Raw genomic sequence first — 26,325 nt, 5'->3', positions numbered from 1 at the left:
AGTTTGGACTGTAGCACTAGCTATGTTTCAGAGTCCATCAAACAGAGATGCTGTCATGGACGGAAGTGCCCCAAAATGTCCTGCATTCAGCTAGCATGCTCACTGTTGCACAGCTAGCCTTAAGATCCTGCAATACCGTCCACTTAACCTAGAAACAGTTGTTCCTACCGACAGATGCCACTGAATGTCCAACTGTGGGATTTGGGTCACTGGAAGAAACCACAGCTGGGTTTGCAAAGAGCAGACAGAGATATTGCTATGCATAGCTTGTCAGCCTGCCTCTGTGGACTGTATAAAAATTCTCCTCCACCCCTTCATTTAATGCAAAATGATTTGAGAATGGCCCTTCTCCCTATGGATACAATCCGAGAATTTTGCCATGCAATGCGAGCTGTGAAGGATGTACTTCTCTGTTCCCTGTAACCTGTATTTGTATATAAAGGAACCCCTGGCAGTCTGCAAAGTGACAGACATCTGCAGACATATTTGTCATTGCAAGGTGTTGCATAAAGCAACAGCAAGGATTTACCCCAGGGCTGGTGATATTAAGCTGTGTGAGCCTACTGACGCAGCAGCTTCAAACCCTAACAGGAGAGGGCGTGCCATTGTACTTTCCAAACTGGTTGCAATATCAGGCTTTACACCAAGGGCTTTCTTAATCACTGAAGTAAAACCAGGAAAACACAGCAGTCCCTTGGCTTTGTGTAATCCCTAAAGGGAAAACTAAATGGTAGTGATTCCTAAAGTTGCAAATGCTTCTGGGATAGACGGTCCCTGCTGGGACTGTATGTATGACTGCACGCCTGCTATCCAACTGCAGGAATCTCTCTGGGAACACTCTCCCTGGCAACGCAAGTACTTTCTAGTTCTCTCCTGTCACTCACCCACACAGCATCTCCATAAGGATGGGATATCCCTGCCTTCAGATAGCATATCACCATCTGTTGTACTATTTTCTGTTTCTCTCATGCATGCTATTGTTAGCCCAGCGTTTTTCAGCACAGAGCTAGACCAACAGCTTGCCCTCATGCTGTCGTTAACCAAGGCTGGCCAGGGCCACGCAGCCTTTGCCTACAGCATGCTCTGAATCCTGCTTCTTTACTGCATTCCCATTTATTTTATTTTAATCTTTTGCTTTTCTCAAAATTTCTCTTGAGGTTCACTGTCTGTTTTTCAGTACAGAGTGTTCCTGCTATCAGTATGCGGAGTGAAATGAGAAATTCCATTGACAACTCAAAGATGTGGCCCAAACACTTTGTAGGAGTGTGAGTCCCCTAGCTGCAACAACAGGAATATTAATCTATTTTCTAGTTGTTTCACCAGCAGATTTCATAGTGCTCTGCAAAGCTGGTCTATATGGTTATCTCGATTGTACAGAAAAGGAAAATGTGGCAAAGTGTCTTGTCTGGAAAACCAGACTTGCAAGACCCTCCAGGGATTCAGTCACTTCCCACCGCAAATGGTATTTTAGTGATCCTGGTTTTCTTTGGGTTTGAATTGGGCTGTGTAAGCAGTATGACTTGTCACTTGATGCCACAAAGTGTGACACTGAGAACTAGAGACAGGCTAACTTACATGAAAACATCAAGGGGATTTGACTTTTAAAATGTCATCCTGGTAGTCTGTCTGCTCTTCCCCAAAGCTTTTCGGGACCCTCCTCATTTCCATTTAGGATCCTGTGTTTAGTTATGGCGCTGTAAATCCAAATAGAGGTTACTGGCCAATTTCAGTCAGGACAGAAAATTCTGAGCTTTTGAAATCTGGGTTCCTCAATTGAATGAGATGTAAGAATTTAATTATGCAACATTTCCTATTGACCTGAGCATTTAGTTTTGACATTACTGCTACAATTTGTTGTGGTACAACATACACTGTCTTTTACTGTCGAAGTGCAAGGCTGTGGCAGAAATCTGTGAGGACTCTGTGTTCTTGGGAAAGGATTCAATTTTACCACATCCGTGTGTCCTTGGGGTTGCTTTCTGTCTGCCATCTGACTGCTAGGATAGAGGGGGAAGCTAAGCAGGGCAGGTGGTCGGGTAACCTGAGACTTGAACAAGGATTGCAAGTAAGGTGGCAGTGACTGCGAAGCAAGAACAGGCCTTGCCTCTGCAAATGACCTCCATCATAGACTGGTTTCTAGGCTTTTGTAGCACAGTTTTTATTCATTGCAGCTGAGGCATAGCAAGTAACAGGTAATGCTGCATTTGAGTGCTGGGCCTCTAGTCCGCGAGGAAGTAAGTGCCTGCTAACCCCGAGCTTCCTGCTTTGATCATTCGTGTAGACCTGAGTGTGTTATTTCCACAAGCCCATCACTCTGTTATCTTTTTCCTTTATGTTGTAAACAGGCTGTAAAAAGATTTCTTTAAACATAATTGCATAATGCCTATAAACATAAGTTCTCTTACAACATTAGTACTGGTTTGTTTAACCTTTTCTTGAGGAGGAGGATTTTTCCCCTGTTGGGTGCTCTTTGGCAGTACTGTAGCCACTCCCTGTGATAATTACCATAATAAGGCTGCAGTGCAGCCGGGCCAGAACGCGGCTCTTGCAGACACCCTCAAATTAGCCTGATCTCTTTGGAATAGACCAGCTGCTATCTGGAGAGACTGTTGTGAGATCCTGCCTTTTTTTTTTAACATGATTTCTGAAAAACTAATGAAGTATTAATTTATTCAGAATTTAATTTGCTTAATGAATATGATCATCTCGAGCAAATGACAATGGCTGTTCATCCGTGAGCCATGTAGTCTTGATTTTGAGGGCTTTTTTTCAACAGTGAGGCACTCATGTTTTTATTCTGGTGTTTGTCTCTTGGCTGAGTAATACTTTGTATAGTTTTAACAAAAGAAAATAACTGTTACATCTTTGTACAACAATGAATTAGATTGAAGTAACCTGTTTCCAATGCAATTTAAGACTCAGATTTTACCAGCATGCTGGTTCTTCAAGCAGGTGTGTTTCCTAGTTTCCTTGATACAGTCCTCTGCATAAGTGGACTTTCAACAGAGGGAGGTCGTCAGCCTCCAAAGGTGGTGTCTGTTCCTGTTTCATTTCACTGGATAAATACTTGAGCATGGACTGATAAATCTGGGAGTCCTTTTTGTCTTTTGGTGTGTAACATGCAACAGCTGAAGAAAATGAGAATGATTTCTGGGGAGGGGGGAGAAAAAAACCACTCTCCAGAGTCTGGAGAGGTCAAGGAAGTGTGCTGGCCACTTGGATGTGTTAATTATCCTGAAAAACAGATACTGAAGGAAACTTGCCGTGCTCCGTTTGACCCAAGTAGCTCCCAAGCTACACAAATAAAGAAGAAACCCCCCACAAGACCTGATTCTGCAGCTTGCCGGGCAGGCACAGGCAATGGAATCAAAAAGATTTGGCTAGAATTATGTTTTAATAATTGACACTGTACCGTACAATATTTATTAAGTAGTGTGTGATTAAAAACAATGACCTTCTGTTCTGACCTGTTTTCTCTCCTCTCCTTCCCCTATTGTCTAAATATTTATTTCCTTCCTTTTTCACCCCCTCGCCTTCTCCAAGGTTATTTCAAAAAGGTAGAAACTCTGCTAGACTGACCCAGTTTTTCTATATGAAAACCACAAGCCCAAGCCTCTGATTGCTGGGGGGAATTAAGATCTTGAATGAAGCAGGCTACAGAAGCTGTGCTCAGAGCTGCAGGAGGAGGAAACTGCAGATTTCTTACAGTATTTGGAGGGCCAGCAACTGTACTGTATTAACTGCAATTTACTTGGATCACATGTGGTGAGCCAGTTCTTGGAACAGAGTCCAAAAACGTGCTTGAGTTCTTCACGCAAAGGTGCAGATGACTCATCTGACAAGTGCCCCATAAATCTCTGATAGCATACTGCTGTGGTACAAGCCATATGCCCTCCAGGTATGGTGAGTGCAAATGTGACACCCCACAGTAAGAAAGCTTTGTCTTCTTCCCTTCCTCAATCTAAAAGCCACACTACAAATTTTGTGGAAGTGAATTCTGTCCGCTTTGGTATTCTGCAGACAATTCACAGCAACAGTTATGGTGAAACTGATTTATACCCAGTCTGCATGTAAAGTTGGCTAGGTTAAAACAGGGCAAGGGAGTAGGGAGAATCTTCACAAAAATTAAACTACCCCTCTCTCTCATTTGTTCTTTAACACTTTCAAGTGGCAAGTCTGAAAATTGGATAAGTTAAAACTGGAAAACACACTGCCAAACCCCCTTCTGGCTGAGGTTTTTCTTATACCAGTTCATAGTCTTTCAGATACACGCTGTCCATCTCATCTTGCTTCCATTTCAACTATGGTAAAGTGCTTGACATTAAGTGCATAAAACATATTTCCTGAATTTCATGAGCAGGTTTAAAAGAAAAAAACTAATCCTAAGTAATCTTATTAACACAGCGATCATCCCCACAAATGGCGAGGGCTGCCACCGTGAACGCCTGAACCCCTGCTCAGCCCTTGCGCTGTCAGTAGCTCACAGCCTCTACAGCGCCTCGTTCTGGCCAGGTTTTTGTCATAAAACAGCACAAATGGCTGTGACAACCAGAGCAGCTTACTTTGGTCCCTATCGATTAAGGTCTGCAAATTAAATTAATTTCTTTCTGTAATTACTTGTGCTGCAGATCCAAACTAGCTTAAGGACCTGAACCATAATCCAGTGTAAGATGAAGCATTACAGAGCATTATGGGCTTTCTGCAGATTTCCATTCTGGTTTATGACTGCTCATCACTTTTTACAGGGCTAGGGCCCGGATCTTCAGGCATGTGGAGGTGTCTAATTTCTGAGAGAGGATCTGAGCCTGAACACACTGCTATTTGTAGGCAGTTTGACAGGGCAAAACAAGCGCACTATGTTCTTTCCTAAAATGTTTTTTCCTTATTTAATTACACTTGCTTTAGCAGTTTTCCTGCAAATTTATTTACATAATTATGTTCCCTTGTGATACATTCAGCTTTCTGAACACGGATTTTTTTAATTTCTAGCTTCACATGTGCCACTTATGCTAGAAGACCTATTCGAGGAATTGACTCTGTGTCCCGGAAAAGGCCCTGGATTCCTCTCTCTGTTTTCACCTGCTGCTTTGCTCTTCCCTCCCCTGCTGTGTACTGACCTGCTGCCCTTGCCTTCACTGTGCTGTGGAAAACATGTTTGATTATGAATTCCTGGCACTGGAGCCAGGGAAACAGAACAGAGAGTGCAAGCAGTTTGTGTCTTCCCAGAAGACAGTCTCTCATCAGCTGCGTCCCAGACATGTGAAACTTTTCCTTGTCCCTGGGCAGAAGTAACTGCCCTCTGCCATGAGGCTTCCTCATGTTTGCACAAAGTAAATACCCAGTATTTTCAACAGGAGGTGCATGCTGAATCCTTAGCAATACAAACTTGCACCGGGAGCAGCTTTGAGTCATGTGCATGTTGCTCCAATAAAAAACTAATGGGCAGGACCAAGTCCTCTCTGAATTAGTGTGTTCAGAAGCCCTTGACAAACATGCCGTGCGTTAGTCTGAGACAGCAAATTGCTTTTTCTGGTTGAGCCGCAGATCATGGCTCTTGCCCACAGTTGATAGGGTGCTCCATAATTAGTTGTGCGTGCACTGTGCTTCATTACTGAAGCAAGCAAGTACCTCTGGTTAAAGAGCTTCTGTCCAGAGGGTCTGTTATGATCACACACTGAGGGTGGTTAGGTTTGTTACTTGCTGGCCAGGGATTCACATTAGAGACACTAATTCTGTTTTTTGCAAGTGTAATACCTGAAAGGGAATAAAGACTACCTTTCTCAAGAGCTCCTCAATCCTTAAGAGAAAAGGACAGGGTAGTCAAGGTATGGTGTGTACAGATGCACTCAAATCTCTTCTAATACACATATTTGAGCTGCACTGCAGCTCCCTTGGACCTGAAAAGCCCTGTAAACAGGAGGCTAAACTGACTTATTGCTTGGAGACATTAACAAAACTTGAGCTTTCTCCCTTTCCTCCTGATTTTTATCCTTGAAGACTGTCTCAGAACAACTCTGGCAGAAGACACTAAATCTCAGTCCCCTTGACTGTAAGACCAGTGCTGTCTGTCACTGAGTACATAACAGGGTTACCAACTGCATGTCACTGCCTGATAGCAAGGAAGGGCATGGGGAATATTAATGCCTATGGGATCTAGACATCTAAATCCTGGAGGCAGCTCCAAAAAAATCTCAGCTATCACCTGCACATCCCCCATTCTTCCAACCCTTGTCCCCCATTCCCCACAATATTTTTCTTTTCTATAGCCTGAAAAGCTGAGCCCATAATGGAAAAGGGACAGAACATGAGAAAAATCACAAATCCTCAAACAGCACCAGGTTTAAAAAACACTTGGGCACTGTGTAAGCTGCTAATAAAATACTGCAGCCACATGCAAATCTCCAACAGCAACCCCCCCAGCCAGTCCCTGCTGCCAGCATCTTGTCTTGCTGTCTAGTGCAGAGCAAGGAGAGCGGGAGCATCCCTTGGCTTACACACACGCCCACAGAATTAAATTGTAGCTCTAAATATAGCTCCCGTCTCATGCGAGGAGCTGAGGCTTTCACAGACGCCCACGCTGTGCTCACTGGGGTTATTTTTAGCATCGGTGACAAGGTTACCTGGATGATTCCTGCCAAATAAGAACAAAACGTATTAAACTGTACACAGCTAATTGGCAGTGACTGATCTTTCCTTTGTGCCTGCCCCTGCCTTTCTGTCTCTGGAATAAATCTATGTCAAGTCTTTCCAGCCTTCTAAAATCAGGGCAGTTCCCTGATTTCTAGTTCAGTGAGTGGAAGTCTGAGTGCAGTCTGAGCTTCAACAAAAAACCTTGATAATCTCCAGGTGAATTTAGGCTAGTCTCTAAAATGGGCTCAGTTCAGTATCTACTTAATTTCTGCATTAGGGCTACTGGTACTTTTTATACACCTCTCCACCACCACCAAAATTAAATAAAATATCCCCCAAAGTTCGGTGGATTCAGCCCAGTTTCCCACTGGTCTGGAGGGCCGATGCCTTTTCAGTGAGCAAAGCTGCGCTGAGATCCTTCTGTGAGGAAGCGGCACTGGACATGCGGTTCTTGGGAAACAGGGCACAGCTTTTGATTCATCAATAGGTAAAATTTTCCTTTATGATTGCTCTGTGCTGAGCTGTCACGCTCTGTGCTTTTGGGCTGCAAATCTGAAGTGCTGTTTGTTTGGTATTGTTCTGTCTCCAGCAGTGCTCTGAACTTCACACTCTGTTACGTGAGGCTGAGGTACAAACCAGGGTCTAATCTGAGTGTGCATTTAGCTGCGTCTGCAGTTTCTGGGCAAGACAACTTGAAAATGCCTTTCCAAGAACCTCAGGGCAGCGCTAGAACTACAGATTTCCAGATGTGGTAAAGTACTGAATAAAGATACCTCCTTTTTCACTTTACATTGCCAAGAAACCTTGCCCCAGTATGAACCACTTACCCATGCCAAGATTTTCAATGTGGTAAAGATCAATTTTAGTTGCTTGAGTTTTGGTTCCACTCTGTGTCCACAAAACCATCATTCTTCCTGTCTGATTCCTCTTTTGCCCACATTTCTGTATCTGAATTCCTCTCTCTGTAATCTTTTAAGTGCCGCTTAATGTATTGTGTCTACTTATGCAAATACCCAAGGAGGTGAAATGGAACATGAAGTGAAAATTACAAGTACAATCTTTTCCAGGAATTAATGTTTTCACTGAAACACTAAGTAATAATGGAGTGTCTTTAACTGTGGTTATACAAGGCATACTTGAGGAGTACCAGCCACCCAGGCAGTTCAAACATTAACTTTCTAAACAGTCAGATATCAAATTTAATTAAACAACCTTTTCCTGCGTCACTCTCTCAGTCTAGCAACTACTTTACTCCCCCAGGTTTCAGCTTAAACCCCTTCTAGAACAAAGTGAGGCAGAAAGCAGTTATTGCAAATAATTGTACTTGCAGATGTCTTTTCTGCCTCTTGACAAAAAGAGCTCTCAATCCGTTGAATTCCACTGAGGGCTTATTATCGGCACTCTGAACAGATAATGGTGGGAACTGAGACCTGTTGGGAGCCCTGTTGCCTAATGCACAGTAGAATATTGCAAGTGCACACCATGGCCTGCGGCACTGGGGATGCATGAATTAGTAAGAGAAGCACTACTGGAAAGGGAAATCTGGGGAAAATGGAATACTACCGTTTTGGATGGAGGAGGAGGAGGGAGATGTGCATGTTTCCATGGCAACAAGTGGTAGACTAAATTGGCTGGGAGCACAAAATATAGGAAATACACTTTTCAAAAGCAGCAACGCACATAAATGAATCCTTGAATCTAGACTGGTGCTGCTGTCAGCCAACAATAAATCTGAAGTCAGTGGGCTTGCACTGCTGTAAGAATAGAATCCGGCCCAAAAGATATAACAGAATCCCTCAGTCTCTTTTTTGAGATGGAATCAGTGGGAAAGTGAAGAAAATTAGGGATTTTAGCTTTGACTCTATAAGCACTCATCAGCATGTTAGCAGAAAGTTGGTTTTTTCAGCAGGTTCACAACTATTACATCCAGAACCACTTTAAAAATACAGCTGTTTTGAGACAATATTATTCTTTTATCTCCCCATTTTTGAAGTTACTTGGACACTATTATTTGGTATATTTTGCACATTTAGATACCTCAGCAGAGCTTTCCCTCCAGAGTACAGAGCTAGGCTGTGTTAGCTGTGGGACTAAGGCGATTTGTTGGACAACTATAGACTTTCAAATTCCTACAAATGTGCTGAAAAATATTGGTCATGAAAGCAACTGCCTGCTTACTTGCCATTCTTATGCAGCCAGCCTTCAAACAGCTACTCACCAACCTGCCCATACATTATTGTGCTGTGCTAAAGTACAGGTCTGTCGCCTGATGGTACGTGTAGATTCATAACTGAGCAAGCAAGTCCCGTTGCTGTTTTCAAAGCGTTACTAGTGCAGCAGCAGCGTGCTCTCAGCTGCATGGGTAGTGGCAAAATCATCAGCGACATTTCTGTTGGATCCCATTTCCCAGTCAGCCTTTTACAGCCGAACACTTAAGCAGTACGTTCCTTAACTATAAACTTCCAGCTTGTCACAAAGATGCCATGCTGCCCAAGTACCAGTAAAAAAATGGATTTAAAGGCCTCAAAATTTCATGGAAGATTTCCACTCTGCCCAGTGTGGTTACATTTCCACACTACTGCTAGGTTGTGCTCCGAGTGAGTTCGTCTGGGTTTTGTGGGGTGAGCCCTGGACATAAATTCCTGAGGGATATCTCTAGGGCTTTGAGTCTTTGGCCTTTACCAGTACACATTTTTACTTTTTTTTTTTTTTTTTTGGATGTGTACTTTCTTTTCCTGGAGTAAATATTTTCCTGCATCCTTCCACCACCTGAGCTTGTTTGTGCAGTCATGTTCTATTCTGGTGGATGAGTTAAGAGCTGAGCTGAGCTCTGCCAGTGCACATATGTGCTGGAAGTTGTGTGGGAGATTGCTTCCAATCTGTTTTGCCATTCCTGGCTATTCTAGCAATCTCTGCACCGTCTGTTCTGCGAGATGCGCTGAATCTTCCACATTCCAGGAAGAGGAGCTAAATGAAAGCCTGTATTCCAGCACTCGGAACAAAGATGGCTTTTAGCCATCCTTTACACATTACCGAAGAGACTAGCAGCCTGCACCACAGATTGCTCCATAAGACTACAGCAGACAGCATTCATTCCTTCTCTGCATTCACCTTTAGACAGTACATTTTCTAGCTTCTAGTAATGACCAGCCCTTTTCTTCACCAGTGTAGGACTTTCCTTTTTAAGTGCTTGTACTGACATTTGACTTTAGGTATGACTCCTTTAAAATAATTTGTTAGGGTCATCATTAAGCAAGCCAAATGGTAAATGAAAAGCAAGGGATAACGCCTGTAGTTATACCACCTGAAGCTGCAATTCCACTAGACCTTTGGCACTAAGAGAAGTCAGGCTGTATTGAAAAGACATGTGACCCAGGCATTTCAGCAATATGAGGTGTGGCTGGATATGAGATAATCGTCTCAGTAAATACTCTGTGATGGTCCAGCTTGTTTTTAGGGATGGAGTGGAATGCAAAGCATTTTTTGTGTATTTTAGAGCCATAAGATTAGGCTCCTGACCTGTGAGACATTTCATGAGCAATTGACTGGGCAAAACACTGGAATTAACAATACGGGAGTGCAGCTTGAAAGATTTCCCTGAAATGAATACCTAAGGCTTGCAAGGTCAAGATGATCAAGTCCATGGTCAAGGTCTGTGACACTTTCCTTCCTAAGATGATGGGTATTAATGGGGCTCATCTATGACTCGCTCTGCCTGTAACTCCTGGACTTAAACTGTAACGTGATATTTTCTACTTTTATGGGATGTACATGTTTTCTGTGACAGGGACTGTCACCTGCTCTGTCTTGTGCAGTCACTGCCACAATGCACTCTTCTCCTTTGGTGCTACATTGCTACAAAGAATAAACAGCAATCACTGAGACTAGAGGAAGGTGATTATTCCATCTCCAGCATTGCAGGGGCATCATGAAGTGCACCCAAAATCTCATCCATGTTCATCCAGCAGCTTGTATCTTAGCTGAGGGCAAGCGTGGTGATGGCAGTGATGTTCTCCTCCATAAACTCTGGTCCATTAGGACTTGTGCTCTGATCCATATGCGTGTTTCTCCTTCCCTGTCCCCTGAGGTAAAGTTTAATCCAATGCGTACACATGAATGAGCTAGCCTAAATATCAATAAATGTTTCTTTCAGGAGAGGCTTGAGATATTTAATATTTAATAAGCCTTGAAAATGAACTTCTGTTCATGTTTCTCAATTTGTTTCCAAGCATTTTGGCAGTGAGCTGTGCTCAGTGTCCCAGTGTGGGCAGGCGCAGCACAGATTATTTAACAATCCACTTTGTCTCATCTAAAATATTCATGTTTGCAGATACCCAAATGTAGCTCTTAAAAAAAACCCACACACACAAAAAACAAATGGTGCAGTCTGAACCTCACAGTTACCTCACAATCTTTGCTTTAGGCTACACACCTCAGTAATGCTGTTCCTCTCATAGCTCTACCCTGTTGCCCTGGTTACAGATCAAAACCAGACCATCCCTACCATCCCTGCAGCTGGACTTACACATACACCTTACCCATGTGAGGGCAATGCTGCTGAAGCTGCTGCTTCCTTAAAGCAGAAACACAGCCACCAGAGCATACAGCAGCTTTCCCTTGTTCAAGCAAATACGCAGCTATAACAATTGCCTTTATCCTCAAATTCAACTGGCACTGACAAAACAAAATCAAATTAATAGATATTATTATTATTGTTGTTAGGGCACTAGCCTTCTTGGAGGACCACAAAAATCTTGGTTGTCAGTGGAACAGCAGGTAGGTTTGGCAGAATTTTGTCTCCCACATTGACTTGTCTTGTTTTCTATTGAAATCGAGAGAATCTTGACTGAAGAGGGACTTAAGATTTTTTTTTCATGTGACTGACTGACAGCTGAAAAAGTGCTGTATTAGTTTGTGTATGATTTGCTGCAGAAAATGGACTTGGATGGTGGCTGACAGTGTCCCGTCTGAGAGTATTCAGAGTACTCCACTGGAAAGGGAGGTTACTCCCTCTTTCTTAGATAGACTTACTTTGAGAGTTTCATTTCAATTTGCTGCCGGATTTCCTGTCTTTCCTCATCTGTCCTCCTTGGGAAAATATTCCTGTCTTCCAGCTCCTGCTTACTTGGTCTGTTTCGTAGTTTTACTGCCAGCAGTTCTTTCTTGCATTTTCTTGGCAAAGTACCTGGGACATGCATTGGAAAGAAAGTTATTAGAAAGACAGCTCCTGGAGATGAAACGTGAACATACGAAGAGGAGGGAATCTACAGAGTGACAGTGATCTGTATGTTAGTGTGCAATGAGCAGTTGTACACTTCGATATAAGCAGCACTACAGCTGTGCAGGGCTTACACAAAACTGCTTACAAATGCGGAAGGATCATATTCCTCTGTTATCTTTGTTATCCATTATAAGCAAGCAGTGCTCTCAGGTGAAAATTATTTGCAGCTGAGACATGATTCGTGTCACTAGTTTAGAAGTTAAAGGCTGTGGTTCTTGCCTCAGTCCTCTGAGCATCCCTATAGCCCAGAGCAAGCCCTATTTCCTGAACCATTTACTGGTTCCTTTGCAGAAGGATTGGATTGCGCAGTGGCAGGAGAGGCCGGGACATGTACACCTTCCTCTCTGGGTCACCAGGTTTAACCAGGAACAGATGGTAACAGAAACAATCAAACTTGTTGCTTGGCATGTGTGTATATATGCACTCACAGACATATATATAAAAAAATATATATTACATGTTGGTCTAGTTTTCTGGCGTTAGAAATTAGAAAATCAGAATTGTGCTCAGATATGATATAACTCTAACACTAAATGTAAGCCATTATGTATGTCTATATCCTCTCCAGTGTGACAGTGTGTCATAACAGAATTTCATTTAGCAATCAATATTATACTGCTGACATTAGACCCTTCCCTCTGAAGAGACATGGGGCAAATATTCAAAGGAATGAAAGAAAAGGCCAGGTATTATGATGATTTGCAGAATGTTGGCAACTTAATTGGGCATTTAGGCAATAAGAGAAACCAATACTTAAAATGATGACATGACCTGTCGTGCTGATTGTAAAAATATGATAACACATGTTTTCCAGCAAACCAGACAACCTCAAACATTGCCATTACAAAAGAACTGTTCATAGGAGAACATGCAGCAACTGTTTTGAGTGGGAGTCTACTGTTCTTCAGCATGCTAGATGTCAAGTCCCTGCTGCTGCCCCTGTGATGATATTAGAAACATTCTTTCACTCTTACTAAAGGGAACTGTGTTCGAGCTTAGGTGTTTCTGGATCTCTGGTGTAACTCTTTAGACTCCAGCAAGCTAAACAAACGAAAATTGTTTGTAAACAATTATCTTATAAAACTGTTTTGCCACATGTTTGGAAAGGTATGCAATAAAATGGCTGAAAATAGAAAGCTACCTTTATTTTCAAATTCAGACTGAAAGTCTGAGGTGATGTCCATATTTGATGAGGGGTAGCTTGCTTATGACGGGGGGGAAAGAAGAGGGAAGCTTTTGATAGCTCACTGCTATTAAAACCAGTGAGCTTGCGAGTCATACTGTTAGGACTGCAGTCTTCCAGCAATCATGTCAGGGGTGGGTTGTAAGCAAATACATTTACACTAGATCCCTGCATGCCTCTACGGTGCTGTACTGGGTTTTCTGGTGCCCAGTCCAGGGCTTCAGCAAAGCCTAAAAATTATCATTGCAGAGTAGCACTAGTTAGATGTGGTTTAGAGTATTGTCCGGGTATGTGGGAACTACAGTTAAATCTTTGCTTTTGCTTCATCTTGGGGGCATGGCATGTAATAGGAGGGTTTTTTTGTTTTGATTCCTTTTTACTTTAAAGGTTTGGGTTTTTTTATTTAATATTTCACCTTTTCTAGAAAAGGTCACCTCATTTTTAAAGAAAATGACATTTAATTGGTATTTTTGTTCGGCATTTGAGATAGGATTAAAGTCTATTTTTTAAAGAATGCTCTGGAGGTTGGCAAGATTCTAAATCCTAAATAGATTCTTATTCCCAAATATTGGGTCTTTATTTGCTAGGGATCTGTGGACCTATATTATTATTAGCACTATTGATCTCAAATTTCTTTATGCAGAAGGGAGCAGTCTATACCAGATCCACGCATACCTGTTGGGAAGACTGGGGCAGAAAGCAGTTATGGTCTCCCCATGTGAGCAGGGACAAGCCTCTTGATAGTTGCAGTGGTCTAAAATAAAACTTTTTAGAAACCATAATCAGCTCAAAACCCCACTTAGAGTCTAAAAGCTGTTTAGCACCTTCCTCCCAATGCTTTCAAAGTCTGCTGCAAGCATTAATTAAATTAAACCACACAGCCCTCTGTGAAGTAGTGAGTATACATTTAACAGATGGGTAAAGAAGTTAAATGATTTGGTTGATGCCACACAGAGCCTTCTGCTAACTGAATATATGACTCCATCAGAAAGATTTGGCTCATGAAGCCACAGACTTGGGACTCTGTCGAGGTTTTTCAAGCCTCCACCACACTGAGAGCGGGTGCAGACTGAGAGCTTGCAGTGCTCGATCTGTGCAGCACAGGAACCAACAGAATTCCTTCTGGAAAGAATCTGAAGCACATTTGGGGCTAGCAAACTCCCAGGTATCCCTGAACATGTTCTCATTTTCACCTGGAAATTTTAAACAGGCAGTAAGAGGAATTTCGTCATGTCAGGAGATTGCTGTGGAGAGACTGCACGTGCACATTAAGCCCAATGTCTCCAGAATACGATAGACGTACTGCCCATGTGCTGGCCATCTGCGTAGTGCGTTTGCAGGCAGTTCAGTACACTTTGGAGGCACTGAAAGCAATATATGTATACGCTATACAGCACATGTGTACATCTCTGTCCAGAACTGCTTAGAAGGAAACAAGGGAGCTCTACATTTTTAGTAAACACTTTATTTTGGAGATGCACCCTAAATGGTGATTCTCCCACTCATCAGTGACAGCTAAGGTATGAGCATGCAGGACTATCCCCACTCCCTTCAGGCTGTTATAAAACTACTTGCCATACCACACTATACTTGATCTTTGAATTGTGAGAGGGCAAGGGCTAGAGAGAATCACAGTGATTATTTGCTCAGGTGAGGTCAGGGCTTATTTTCTGCTGTCTCTCATCTCATTGAAGGCCAGCTGAAATCGATGCTCTGCAGTTAAAAGACTGGACCTTTTTGCAAGAAGTCAGGTTTTGAAGCTGATGTGGAGACATTGGCTTAAGCTAGCTCAGCGTATGCCCTAGGGGCTTGTATTTCACAGGAGCACTGCATTATTTTGTTTGAAACAAAGTAAAATGAAGCTGCTCTTCAGGATCTTGACTGCTGCCAGGCTGCTCCGCTGCACGCTTAGAAAGAGTCTACTACTTTGTGAAATTTAAAACAAATCACATCTGAAAAATCTCAACTTTAACCCAAATCCTGCTGTTGTATTAGAGGAGTGGAGAGCATATCACCCACTCAGGATAAGCTGTGCTCACTTCATCCAGATTTCTGGATTTCTAAAACTGTTATCCTATAGCCACTCCCATGGTCCATATGCACTGGGCACTGATTAATCTTTAGGGTATTTCACCAAATAAAAATGCAAGAGATCTGTTTTAAGCTGATCTGCTAGTCTAAGTTACCCAAGCCTGACCAATTGAGTTAATTCCTGAAAAATAGTACCTGCCCGATAAAGTGAAAAGAGGGAGATGATGTTACTCTCCTCAGGAAGACCTGCTGGGAAACACTGTGTAACTCATCTGTTTTCATCTTGACTGGCCTACTGATGGCCAGTTCTGTTATTCCACCTGCTGCAGAAACCCATACCTGATGTTTCAGAATTAATAAACAAATAAATAAAACAAAACCAGGGAACAAAGAGGAAATAAAGTCCAAATAAGTTTTCCCCACATCCATTTTCAGCACCCTGAGGCAAATTCCTCCCTGATCACTAGCTCAGTAGAAAGTGAACCTGCAAATACCCTTATTTAAGTATTTTCTTCCTAAGGGTTATTTTTCCTGGTCCATAAGGCGTGTTCAATGCCCCTCTGCCCCATGACCAAGCTATCTCAGGCAGGATCTTGGCTGCGGCTTGTTTCCTGATTCATGGCAGCTCATCTAGGTCAACAATAAATGCTTTGAAAATTCACACTCTTTCTTTCATGCTTGGTCTTGCAGGTTCCTGACAAAAGTTCCTGTTTTAATTCTGTTGAGTCATGACATTTAATCTCCTGTATGTTTACTGTTCTTTCTATCAAGAAGAAGGCAAATCCTAGTATTGCATGCTGATGGAAAGATCTTGCTTGCAGTAGTTATCAGTTGTGGGCTACATGCTAGTTAGGTTATTTTTTAAGCTCATGCACAAGACTACTCTCTTGCCTTGTGCTTCTAGAGGTTTCAAAGAATGATTTATTGAGTAGGGGGTGCTAATAGAAAGCCAAGGTATAATTTCTCACTTTTCCAGTGACCCCACATTTTACGTGTCCTGTACCAATCCCCCTGCAACCACAAGGCTGTTGCACTGATGCACTGTTCTGCATCACATTGGCAATGGCAAAGTTGGTGGCATACTAAGGCACTACGCTAATTAATGGATAGTTTTACCTCCTGACTTGCAAACCAGCCCAGATTTTTTAAACTAGAAAGAATCTGGAGCTTTTCAGGGAATTATTCTGGTGCTACCCCTGTCACTACTGCATTTCTCATTCCTCCCTGAAATGCAAATGTATGCATTTGAATGAATGCTGGCTCGAGCAGTGCCACCCAGTGTCAAGACCAGGAACACCTGGCTCATGTCCCACCTTGTGCTGAGTAAATGGGCAGTGGTCACCTCCCCAAAGCTGTTGTCTCCTCGGGGGCTGAGGTTATACCACTCCACACCGGGATTTCTGTGGTTTAAGCAGCTGTATTGCCCAGCTGGCCTGGTACCTGTCCATGGCAGCCTTCTTAGACACCAGACAGCTGACACTTTGCATAGTCTGGGTTTTTGTTGTGCCCCTAAAATGTGCCTGAACTTAAACACCGGCAGAGCAAGCATCAGGCTTGTATGAGAAATCAGGTCTTTCATAAATGCATGCTTACAACCTGCAAGGACATGTCAGTCCAAAATGATCTTCAGCCATGTAAATAAAAGGAACTTATGCAGAAAGGTCACATCTTATGATGACTTGGGTAGGTTTTAGGGTTGTATGGAATGGGCTTCTTGGTGCAGAGACTGAAGTTTAGGTGTGAAAAGACTCGAATGTCAAAGAGTGAGATTAATGAATTATGAGAAAGGAGGGTGTGTAGCTGCAAACAAAGAAGTGTGAGAAAATTCTTCCTAAAATTTATTTTTGTTGAAATTGGAAAGCATTTTGCATGGAAAAAGGGGTTGTATTCATATCTAGGGCCTGTTTATCAAATGATAAGCCATAATTGTTTGCTTTCTTTGCCCTTGGTGTACATCTGCAGATAAATACTAATGTTTATACAATCACTGTACAACCTTATTTCATAACAAACTTTTGAGTATTCAGCCTTTCAGATAAGGCGTCTAATTAGCTGTCTACATATCTACATAGGCACTTCTGTTCCTAGCACACCATCACAAGAACTGGGGAAACAAGTCTGTCGTTCTGACGTTCTGTGGTCTTGACATTTTAAATTTGGGCTGTTAACCTTATCCACTAAAACATTCAAGAACGTTTCAGCCTGACCTCATTATATTCATTATATACTTATTATATTAGTCCATCCAGTTTTTACATCTCTGCAGTACTCACATATTAGTCAAAATTTTATTTAATAATTTTTCTACTATCAGAGATTATTTTTCTAAATTTCTAGCAGGCGTGCCCTACCCAGTCATAATAGATGACCAGTCATGCTCAGTACATAAGCCGTTGTATGAGGTAAGATTTATATATACACATATTTTCTTAAATAAAATTATGTAGTTAAGGGGAAAAAGTTTTCTATACACTCTGATTTCTTTTTATTTCACCTTGTGTAGCCAATATTTCAGTGTTGTTGCAGCTACAATAAAGCCAAAAAAGGTTTGAAAAGGTCTGTTTTTCTTTCCTTCTCAGTTGTCTAATATTGTCTTATAAAACTGGCTGCGTTTAAACCATTCTTAAGCCATCACCAATACAACATTGTTGTTCAACTGTAGTAAGCAGAAATTTTTCAGAATTCTAACACTTACTGTGGAAAGCCAAGATCTACTTCTAGATATCACTGAAATTTGTACAATAACCAATGCCCTTCTATCATCATAATTTCTGTCTTCACAGACAGCGACTAATTATTTGTTAAATACATAATATATTCATCTTCAACAGTAAAATATTCAGATTTGTTTTTACTAGAAGGAGATAACATAATTTTTGCCTCACTGCCTCTAGCTCTTAGAATTTGTGCCAAAGGAGACCACTTTTATAATCAGGAACAACACATAGTCAGAAAAAAAATAGATAGAACTTAAAAGGGGATTTTTATTTTTTAAGTTATCCTTAAATCACAGCAATTATGCAAGGGATTCTCTTTTCTTTTGCCTTATCTCATTAGCCTATTCTGTTACTTGGTGTCTTAAGACACAGGAGCAGAATTCATGTGTCCTGTCTGCTGGCTCATACTTTCTAATAGACACCTTTTAAAATTCATCCTTGATCTATTATAACAACTATTTTTTGATTTTTTTTTTTTCTCTGCCTGCCTTCTTTTAATGCATTGATGAAGAGACTGAAGGATTCATTTCAGACTGAATCTTTGTCTTGCTAACATGGAAAGCATTAAATCTTGAACGAAAAATAAGTTTTCCAATGACAGCTGCTTATTTTGCCAAAGCCCACTTAAGTAATTGCTCAGGATTATACAGTGCATTGTCCATATGTCTCCAGAAAGGGTTAAATGTATCAAATGGAGAGCAACTTTCTTCTTTAAGATATTTTCTGTGGATGTTTGCCCTTCCTACATTCATTAGTCTCTTCCACTTTTCACTGTACCATCACTGCCCTGGAGTAATAGCCCTAAAATGGGATGCTTCGAAAACATCCACAGCATTGGCACTGGATATACAGAAAGCTTTGCCTACTGGCAGTGAGCTGTGTCTGCAAGGGCTGCCATTTATGTGTAGGGTACAAAGGGTGCATAAGTGACTGAAAGGGAAAAGCATCCTGATATATTGACTTATCAGCATAACTCTAAATGTCAGCTTCGTATGCAGTACCTACCAAGACAACCATGATTGCAATCACTATGACTCAAATTTAACTTTAGCTTTCCACCAGGATTCTTTGAAAAAGTTGATCGGACAACAGAGGAATTCATACTGCTCAATATTTTTTGTTGCATGCTGCCTTGTTTAGAGCATTCTGTTAGGTTATGATAGTATATCTTTATAATATAAATTACTTTCCTTACCAGAAATAACGGAGTCATTCAAAACTTCCTCATCCTGATAAAAAACAGAGTCTTCCTTGAGCTCCGAGTTCATTATCATGTTTTCTTTGTTCTCATCCGACTCTTTAACTGAGTTCCTCTTATTTTCTGAATCACTGCTGTAAGTGAGTGAGTTCTCCTTTTCTTTGTTGCGCTCAATGCTAGACGTTCTGGATGGACGGACATCCACTCTTTTTTTTGGAGAGCCTTTGCTTTCTCTTCCATGGAAGCTGTGGGTGGAAAGTGCACAGCCCAGTTTTTACAAAAGATTAGTTTATTGCCAGCGTAAGAACTTATCGTTATATGAGAATGAGCAGAATGTCTTGTAGCTCATAAAGGTGAGGGCAGAGAGTTCAACATGGGACAACATGGGATGGCATTCTCAAGACTGTGTTGAGAATGGCTAGCATGGATCTACTTTCCTAGCTCTGTCATAAAAATAAGGTGCGGAAGGGTGGTGACTAACGTATTTCTTTGATATGTAGCCACATGCTATACTGTACTGATAAAAAACCCACGTCCTTCTAATGTAAAACATACATGGCATGAAATATTACCATTCTGATATTTTATGATCATGACAAAGGTTTAACAGGGCCTGGAAATAATATTGTATGAATCTATTCCCCAGACAATAGCTGTTACAGAATTGAGAAATGTTACTAACTTAACTCCAAATCTCTATGATGGAAAAGGTTATCTCTCTCTCTGTCCTCCTCTAATACACAGGAGGGCTTATAATGAAAACCAGACAAGGTACCCAATGTACTCCCACACAGACATTTGTATTAAAAATGGATACCGTATATGCACATGTGTAAGCCAAGAGCCATATACTGAAATAGTAGCAGTACTCATATGTGTGTATCCCACTTAGAGTGGGATATGCCTTAGCTACCCTAACTTGTTATCTTGTGGGGAGATTTTCTTTTGCAGTGGGTCAAGGATTACCAAATTATTCTACCTGTTTGAAAAACTAATTCTGTGTCACAGTAGCCTCTTTATAAAGGAAGGACATACTTTGAAGTAACTACCAGATAAGGCACTTTAACCAGGGATGGATGTTCAAAGTAGTGACACCAAAAGGAAGGCAAACCCAAGCTGCAGGAATAAATAAAATGCAAATAACAGGGTAGGAACATTTACCAAGACAAACGATTTAGTGGAATGACTCTCCTCATGCACCCCTATAGCCAAGAGGCTGTAGGTACCTGTCCTGCCGGTGTTTGGTGGCCAGAGCCCTGTGGAGTTCTTCAATGACTCTGCTGGGAGGTAAAGGCAGCTGGACGGCAGCCAGGTGAGGGGAACCGGTTGGCGTTGTTACCTGTCCTCTGACATGGGGATCTGAGCTTTTCTGGCCGGAGGGATGGAAGAGGGCAGCTTGTCCTGAGATTTGGGAGGAACCAACAATGATGTAATTCTTCAGGATGGTGGAAGGAGGAGATTTCATGGCTGGGTCATCTATTTCACTTCCTGCTGTCAAAACACAAGAAAGTAAGAGGTTGTGCAATGCTTTTTTTTTTTTTTTGCACAGAGTCTGCACCAAAATTAATTTGTTGTGTTGAACAGAGGAAAATGGTGATGTTTTGTTCTTGCTAGGAGGTAACTGGTTAAGCTGCGTAACTATCTGAATTCTTTCATTTAACAAAATAGATGCCTCCCCCATGTTCCCTCTTTCCCACAGTATCAGATTCTCCTTTTTTCTCAGCCCACCAATGCATTCTTGATGGCCAGTTGGCCTGTTCAGGGCACTGGTTGAGAGAGTCCTTTGGAAGACAGTCCTGAAGGACAAAGGGGTCCAGGAAGGCTGGCATTCTTCAGGAAGGAAGTCTTAAAAGTGCAAGAGCAGGCTGTCCCTATCACTGTAAGATGAACTGTTAGGGAAGATGACCAGCCTGGCTAAAGAGGGAGATTTTGCTGGGAGTCATGAAAAAAAGGAGAGTTTACCACTTTTAGAGGAAGGGGCAGGTAACACAAGAAGAGTACAGGGATTTCGTTAGGTCATGGAGAGAGAAAATTAGAAAAGCAAAAGCTCACCTAGAACTCAATTGGCCACTGCTGTGAGAGATGATAAAAAATGCTTTTACAAATACTTGAACATCAAAAAGAGAGACAAGGAGAATCTCCATCCTTTATTGGATGCAGGGGGGAATTTCCACAAAGGATAAGGAAGAGGCTGAGGTACTTAATGCCTTCTTTGCCTCAGTCTTTAATAGTCAGACCAGCTATCCCCAGGGTATTCACCCCCCTGAGCTGGAAGGCAGGGATGGAGAGCAGAATAAACCCCCCATAATCCAGCAGGAAGCAGTTTACAACCTGCTGAGCCACCTGGACACTCACAAGTCTATGGGGCCAGATGGGATCCACCCGAGAGTACTGAGGGAGCTGGCGGAGGAGCTCGCCAAGCCACTCTCCATCATTTATCAGCAGTCCTGGTTAACAGGGGAGGTACCAGACGACCGGAGGCTTGCTGATGTGACACCCATCTACAAGAAGGGCTGGAAGGAGGATCCAGGGAACTACAGACCTGTCAGCCTGACCTCGGTACTGGGGAAGATTATGGAGCAGTTCATCTTGAGTGCACTCACCCAGTACATGCAGGACAACCAGGGAATCAGGCCCAGCCAGCACAGGTTCATGAAAGGCAGTTCCTGCCTGACCAACCTGATCTCCTTCTATGACCTGGTGACCCACCTAGTGGATGAGGGAAAGGCTGTGGATGTTCTCTGCCCAGACTTTAGTAAAGCCTTTGACACTGTCTCCCACAGTATCCTCCCAGAGAAGCTGGTGGCTCATGGCTTAGACTGGTGTACTCTTCGCTAGGTAAAAAGCTGGCTGGATGGCCAAGCCCAGAGAGCTGTGGTGAAAGGAGCTAAATCTAGTTGGTGGCCAGTCACGAGCGGGGTTCCCCAGGGCTCAGTTTTGGGGCCAGTTCTGTTTAATATCTTTACCAATGATCTGGATGAGGGGATCAAGTGCACCCTCAGTCAGTTTGCAGATGGCACCAAGTTGGGTGGGAGTGTCAATCTGCTCGAGGGTAGGAAGGCTCTGCAGAGGGACCTGGACAGGCTGCATCGACGGGCTGAAGTCAATTGTGCCAGGTCCAGGTTTGGGGCAGACTGGCTGGAAAGTGCCCAGCGGAGAAGGCCCTGGGGGTGCTGGCTGACAGCCAGCTGGGCATGAGCCAGCAGTGCCCAGGTGGCCAAGGAGGCCACCAGCTCCCACGCTTGTGTCAGCAATAGCGTGGCCAGCAGGGCAGGGATGGGGCCCCTGTGCTCGGCACTGGTGAGGCCCCACCTCAAATGCTGGGCTCAGGTTTGGGCCCCTCGGGACAAGAAGGCCCTTGAGGTCCTGGAGTGTCTCCAGAGAAGGGCAACGGAGCTCGGGAAGGGTCTGGAGAACAAGTGTGCTGGGGGGTGGCTGAGGGAGCTGGGGTTGTTTGGTCTGGAGAAAATGAGGCTGAGGGGAGACCTTATCGCTCTCTGCAACTGCCTGAAAGGAGGCTGTAGTGAGGTGGGGGTTCATCTCCCAAGTAACGCGTGATAGGAGGAAAGGAAATGCCCTCAAGCTGCATCAGGGCAGTTTTAGATTGGATATTAGGGAAAATTTCTTTACTGCAAGAGTGGTCAGGCATTGGCACAGGCTGCCCAGAGATGTGGTAGAGTCGCCATCCCTGGGGGTGTTCAAAAACCAGGCAGACGTGACACTTTGGAACATGGTTTAGGAGGCCTGGGGGTGTTGGTATGATGGTTGGACTTGATGATCTTAGAGGCCTTTTCCAACATTAATGATTCCATGATTCAGTACTGTTTCTCCTAACCACCAGTGGCTTGTCCTGCGGCGGCTTTCCAATCTAGCACTTTCTCTGCTGGACTGTGGCAGACTGTATTAAAATTTGTGCATTGTGGTTCTCAGTCAGGACAAAATGTACCAGTGTCTGTTATCTGATCCTCTGTGATTGCTGCACAGCTTAGACCTCTGTCTTTCCTATGCCAATTGAGGAAATGCCAAAATCATTATAATATGTGGATAATGTTCGCATAACAAAACTTGCCAAATGAAATCAAAATGAAAGATGTGGTATTGAACACTAAGAAAAAAGAAGGGCGAGACAATTTAATCTTTTTTGACCCCCAGATTCAGATTTTTTTGTGCAATTTAAGCTTTTGTTGGAAATTAGACTTTGATATATACATTTCTCTAGCACCCGAGTCCAAAACACAGTAGACTTCCCTGTTTGTAAATCTGGTAGTTTCACACTCAAGATAACTGAACATCTGGCCTGAAAAAGATGCTGATTATTTTTTTCGTTCTGCAGTTCTCTTTCCTTTCCCTTATATCTCCATCCCAAGCCTCTGGCATATGGCATTGTTTACACCAGTATCTCAGTCTGGGGGTAAAAAAGCAATGTAGTTTGTCATACAAAAAAGTATTTCTTTGCTCTTGTTGCCACCTAGTGTTTTAAACAGGAATTTAAACTGACAAAGCTACAGCTTTTGTACAAACGAGTTTTCACAGATAATTTTTTTTTTTTTTCACTCTACTTTTGAGATAAATCTTTCCATTCATAGCAGAGAAAACCTTCTGCTCAGGCCAGGATTATCCTGAAATACCCGTGCAAAAAGGACTTGGTTCCTATCAGCAGGATAATTTACTAGAAAACTGGAGAGGACAAAAGTACGTTCAAATATTAACTTCCGTTATTAAATATTTCCTCTCAGACCCAGCATTCTGCATAATGGTTACCAACTACATGCCTGTTCTTAAGTTCACTGCTGGAAATTTGTTACAGCTCCATAAGGGTAGCACTATGAACAGAGCTGGACACCTAGAGGTTGGAGGGCAGAATAACTGAGGACAACAGCAAAAGAACAAGTAGGAAGAAGAGCTCCTGTAGCCATAACCAAAATCAAACATTGAAAATCTGAGAGTGACAATGCTAAGCCTGGTCTCTTTTTCAAATTTGTAGGGTGAGGAGGAGAGCATCCTTCAATGAGGAGAGTTGCATCGACAATAAAATCTCTCTTATTCTAAGAAAGGTCTAACATTTTTTTCATTTTTGGGAGGCATTTTTGCACATTTCTCTCCCTCCAACCCAGAAGCCTAATCAGTGGCCAGAGCTTCATTCACCTCTACGCATCCAGGAGACAGGAGTCAAGCTAGTCCAAAAGTTACCCTATTTAAAATCTGTAATGTCTGAAAGCACAAGGGCATTTCTTCAAGTGTCTAGGTGCCCAATGTGCAATGTCTTGGCAATGAGACACCTTCCCACCCCAGAGGTCTACTGCCCCTATCAGGATGGTTGCTGTGGCCAGGACACAGCCATCCTCTGCTAAGCAAAGTTGGCACTCATGGGGATTTTGATTATGTGCTGCTGTGGAGCTGCACAGAGAACATTTATGATCGGTCATTGCCCATTGAATCATGACCTGATGGGATGAAAAAACCCACCCCTTAAGTCACTTTATGCTGCTGCACAGTGAGAGAGGGTGCCCATGTTTTCTCAGAGCAAGAATCCCGGGTTCAGCTCAACCCTAAAGCAGGAAGGGAGGACACTTCATTTTATCTTTATACCTGCTGGTTCCTGGAACTGTTCAAGGGCCAATTTTGTCCTCATTGCAGCTTGAGCCAATATTGAGAGTTGAGAGTTTCCTTAGATCACACCTTATTTGTCCTAATGACATCTGTTCGGCGAATAATCTTGTAAAGTGATGTCTTGGCATCTTGCCCTGTTCCCTCTCTCTCTGTGATTAATTGGTGCTTGGCTTATTCCTCATTCCTCTGCTAACAGCATCTCTAAGGGGGGAAAAACTAAACACAAAAGAGCTTTTCAACCTCTTCATCTTGCTTTTCTTCCATAATCACTCTTTCTCTCCCCCCATACATTTCTATTCCCTTTCACTCATTGACAGTATTTGTTTAGTCTTAACTTCCCACTGCCTCCACATCCACACAAAAATAAACAAAAGTATAATGACTATTGAAAAAGGGTCTAGAGTTATTGGAGTCACTGAGAAAACTATGAGTTGTTCTTTGTGGAAAATTTAGGTGAGAATTAAATACCAAAACTCAGATTATCTTAGATGTTACAGGAAATACTTTGCTGAAGCAGCAAAATATATGGACTCAAAACACTGTGAAGTACTTGGTGGAGCTGCAATCATCTTACCCTCTATGGGTCAGGTTTTCCAAATAGCCTACATATCATGCAGAGCATGGTCTCCTTAGCAGTTGAGCAAAGTCAAAGGGGTGTCCTGGTTGTACCTGTTCATGTTGCAAGGTGGAAGAGGCAGGCTAGAGCCTGACCAATAAAACAGAGTGTTGAAGCAATCTGAACAGCAGCTGCCAAGGAGCATTATGATACCATTTTGAATCCAGCTCCCACTTAAACGCTTATGGCTTTTAAGCATGGACAAACTATAGATATTTTCCATGTAAAACAAATACTTATAATTTCCCTCAAAAAGACTGAAAACCTCAATATTTTCTATGAACCCCAGTGGTCAGATCACAATGCCCCTCTGGTATTTTGTTTCCTGGTGACTTTGAAAACTCTATTCATTGTGCCAGTAGATGAGTATGGATGCAAATCAGGGCTGAGATAATGGCTGTCATTTAAAAGTCTAAATATCCAACAGGTCTGACATTTAGATGTCAGGACTTGATTCTAATTTGCAATAAGGCCCTTTTAACTGATTTACCATATGTAGGGGCCCTAAAATTGGAACAAACTAAAATCATATTCACTTCAACACCCTTTCTGCAGTGCCAGAATGTTGGAAAATGTAACAATATTGGCAATGCATTAGAAAATCAGGCCCAGAGGAATTGCTCTTGAAACATTCAGTGAAGTCTGGCATGGAGGACTGCTTTGTGGGAGCCAGGTGTATCACTTATGTATGTTCTGTGTAACTAGACCAGATTTCATAGCTTTAGTTTAGACCTACCCTAGAGAGCAAACCCTTCAGAAACCTCTACAGAACCTATTGACTTGAACTTGATTTTGACTGTTGTACTGTTATCCAGCAGGAGTCTAGGTAATGAAAACATTTAAATCTTCCTTGTGTTTTATGGCATATCAATATGAGCATCTGATTCAGCAGATGTTTGCAGTTCATTTGATTTGTTTTACATGTGTTTATTGCAATAGACTCACAATAAATAATCCCCTGAGAGATTCAGATAAATACGTGAAATACGAAGATCAGTGCATTGTTATCAGGCAATGGACCCCTCCATTCATGGAAATCATTCGCATTCTGTTCACTCA

General features: G+C 42.4%; 1 protein-coding gene and 1 long non-coding RNA gene across 2 annotated transcripts in view; one reads left to right on the top strand and one right to left on the bottom strand.

Annotated features, from left to right (window-relative positions):
• LOC135315703 (uncharacterized) overlaps positions 1-26,325 on the top strand; it is a 118,774-nt gene that overhangs the window by 15,098 nt on the left and 77,351 nt on the right. The window lies entirely within an intron of this gene.
• The window catches only part of PHACTR3 (phosphatase and actin regulator 3), a 116,795-nt gene that overhangs the window by 18,686 nt on the left and 71,784 nt on the right, over positions 1-26,325 (bottom strand). The window contains exons 6-8 of the mRNA XM_064465338.1: positions 20,267-20,528; positions 19,038-19,285; positions 11,662-11,815 (exon numbers count right to left, since the gene is read on the bottom strand). Of these exons, the coding sequence (XP_064321408.1) occupies positions 11,662-11,815; positions 19,038-19,285; positions 20,267-20,528 (664 nt within the window). The remainder of the gene's footprint in view (positions 1-11,661; positions 11,816-19,037; positions 19,286-20,266; positions 20,529-26,325) is intronic.

The sequence above is a fragment of the Phalacrocorax carbo genome, chromosome 14 (genome assembly GCF_963921805.1).
Source record: "Phalacrocorax carbo chromosome 14, bPhaCar2.1, whole genome shotgun sequence".
NCBI classification, from domain to species: Eukaryota; Metazoa; Chordata; class Aves; order Suliformes; family Phalacrocoracidae; genus Phalacrocorax; species Phalacrocorax carbo.
The sequence above is the reverse complement of the archived record's forward strand: the minus strand, read 5'-3'. Positions and strand labels throughout refer to the sequence as shown.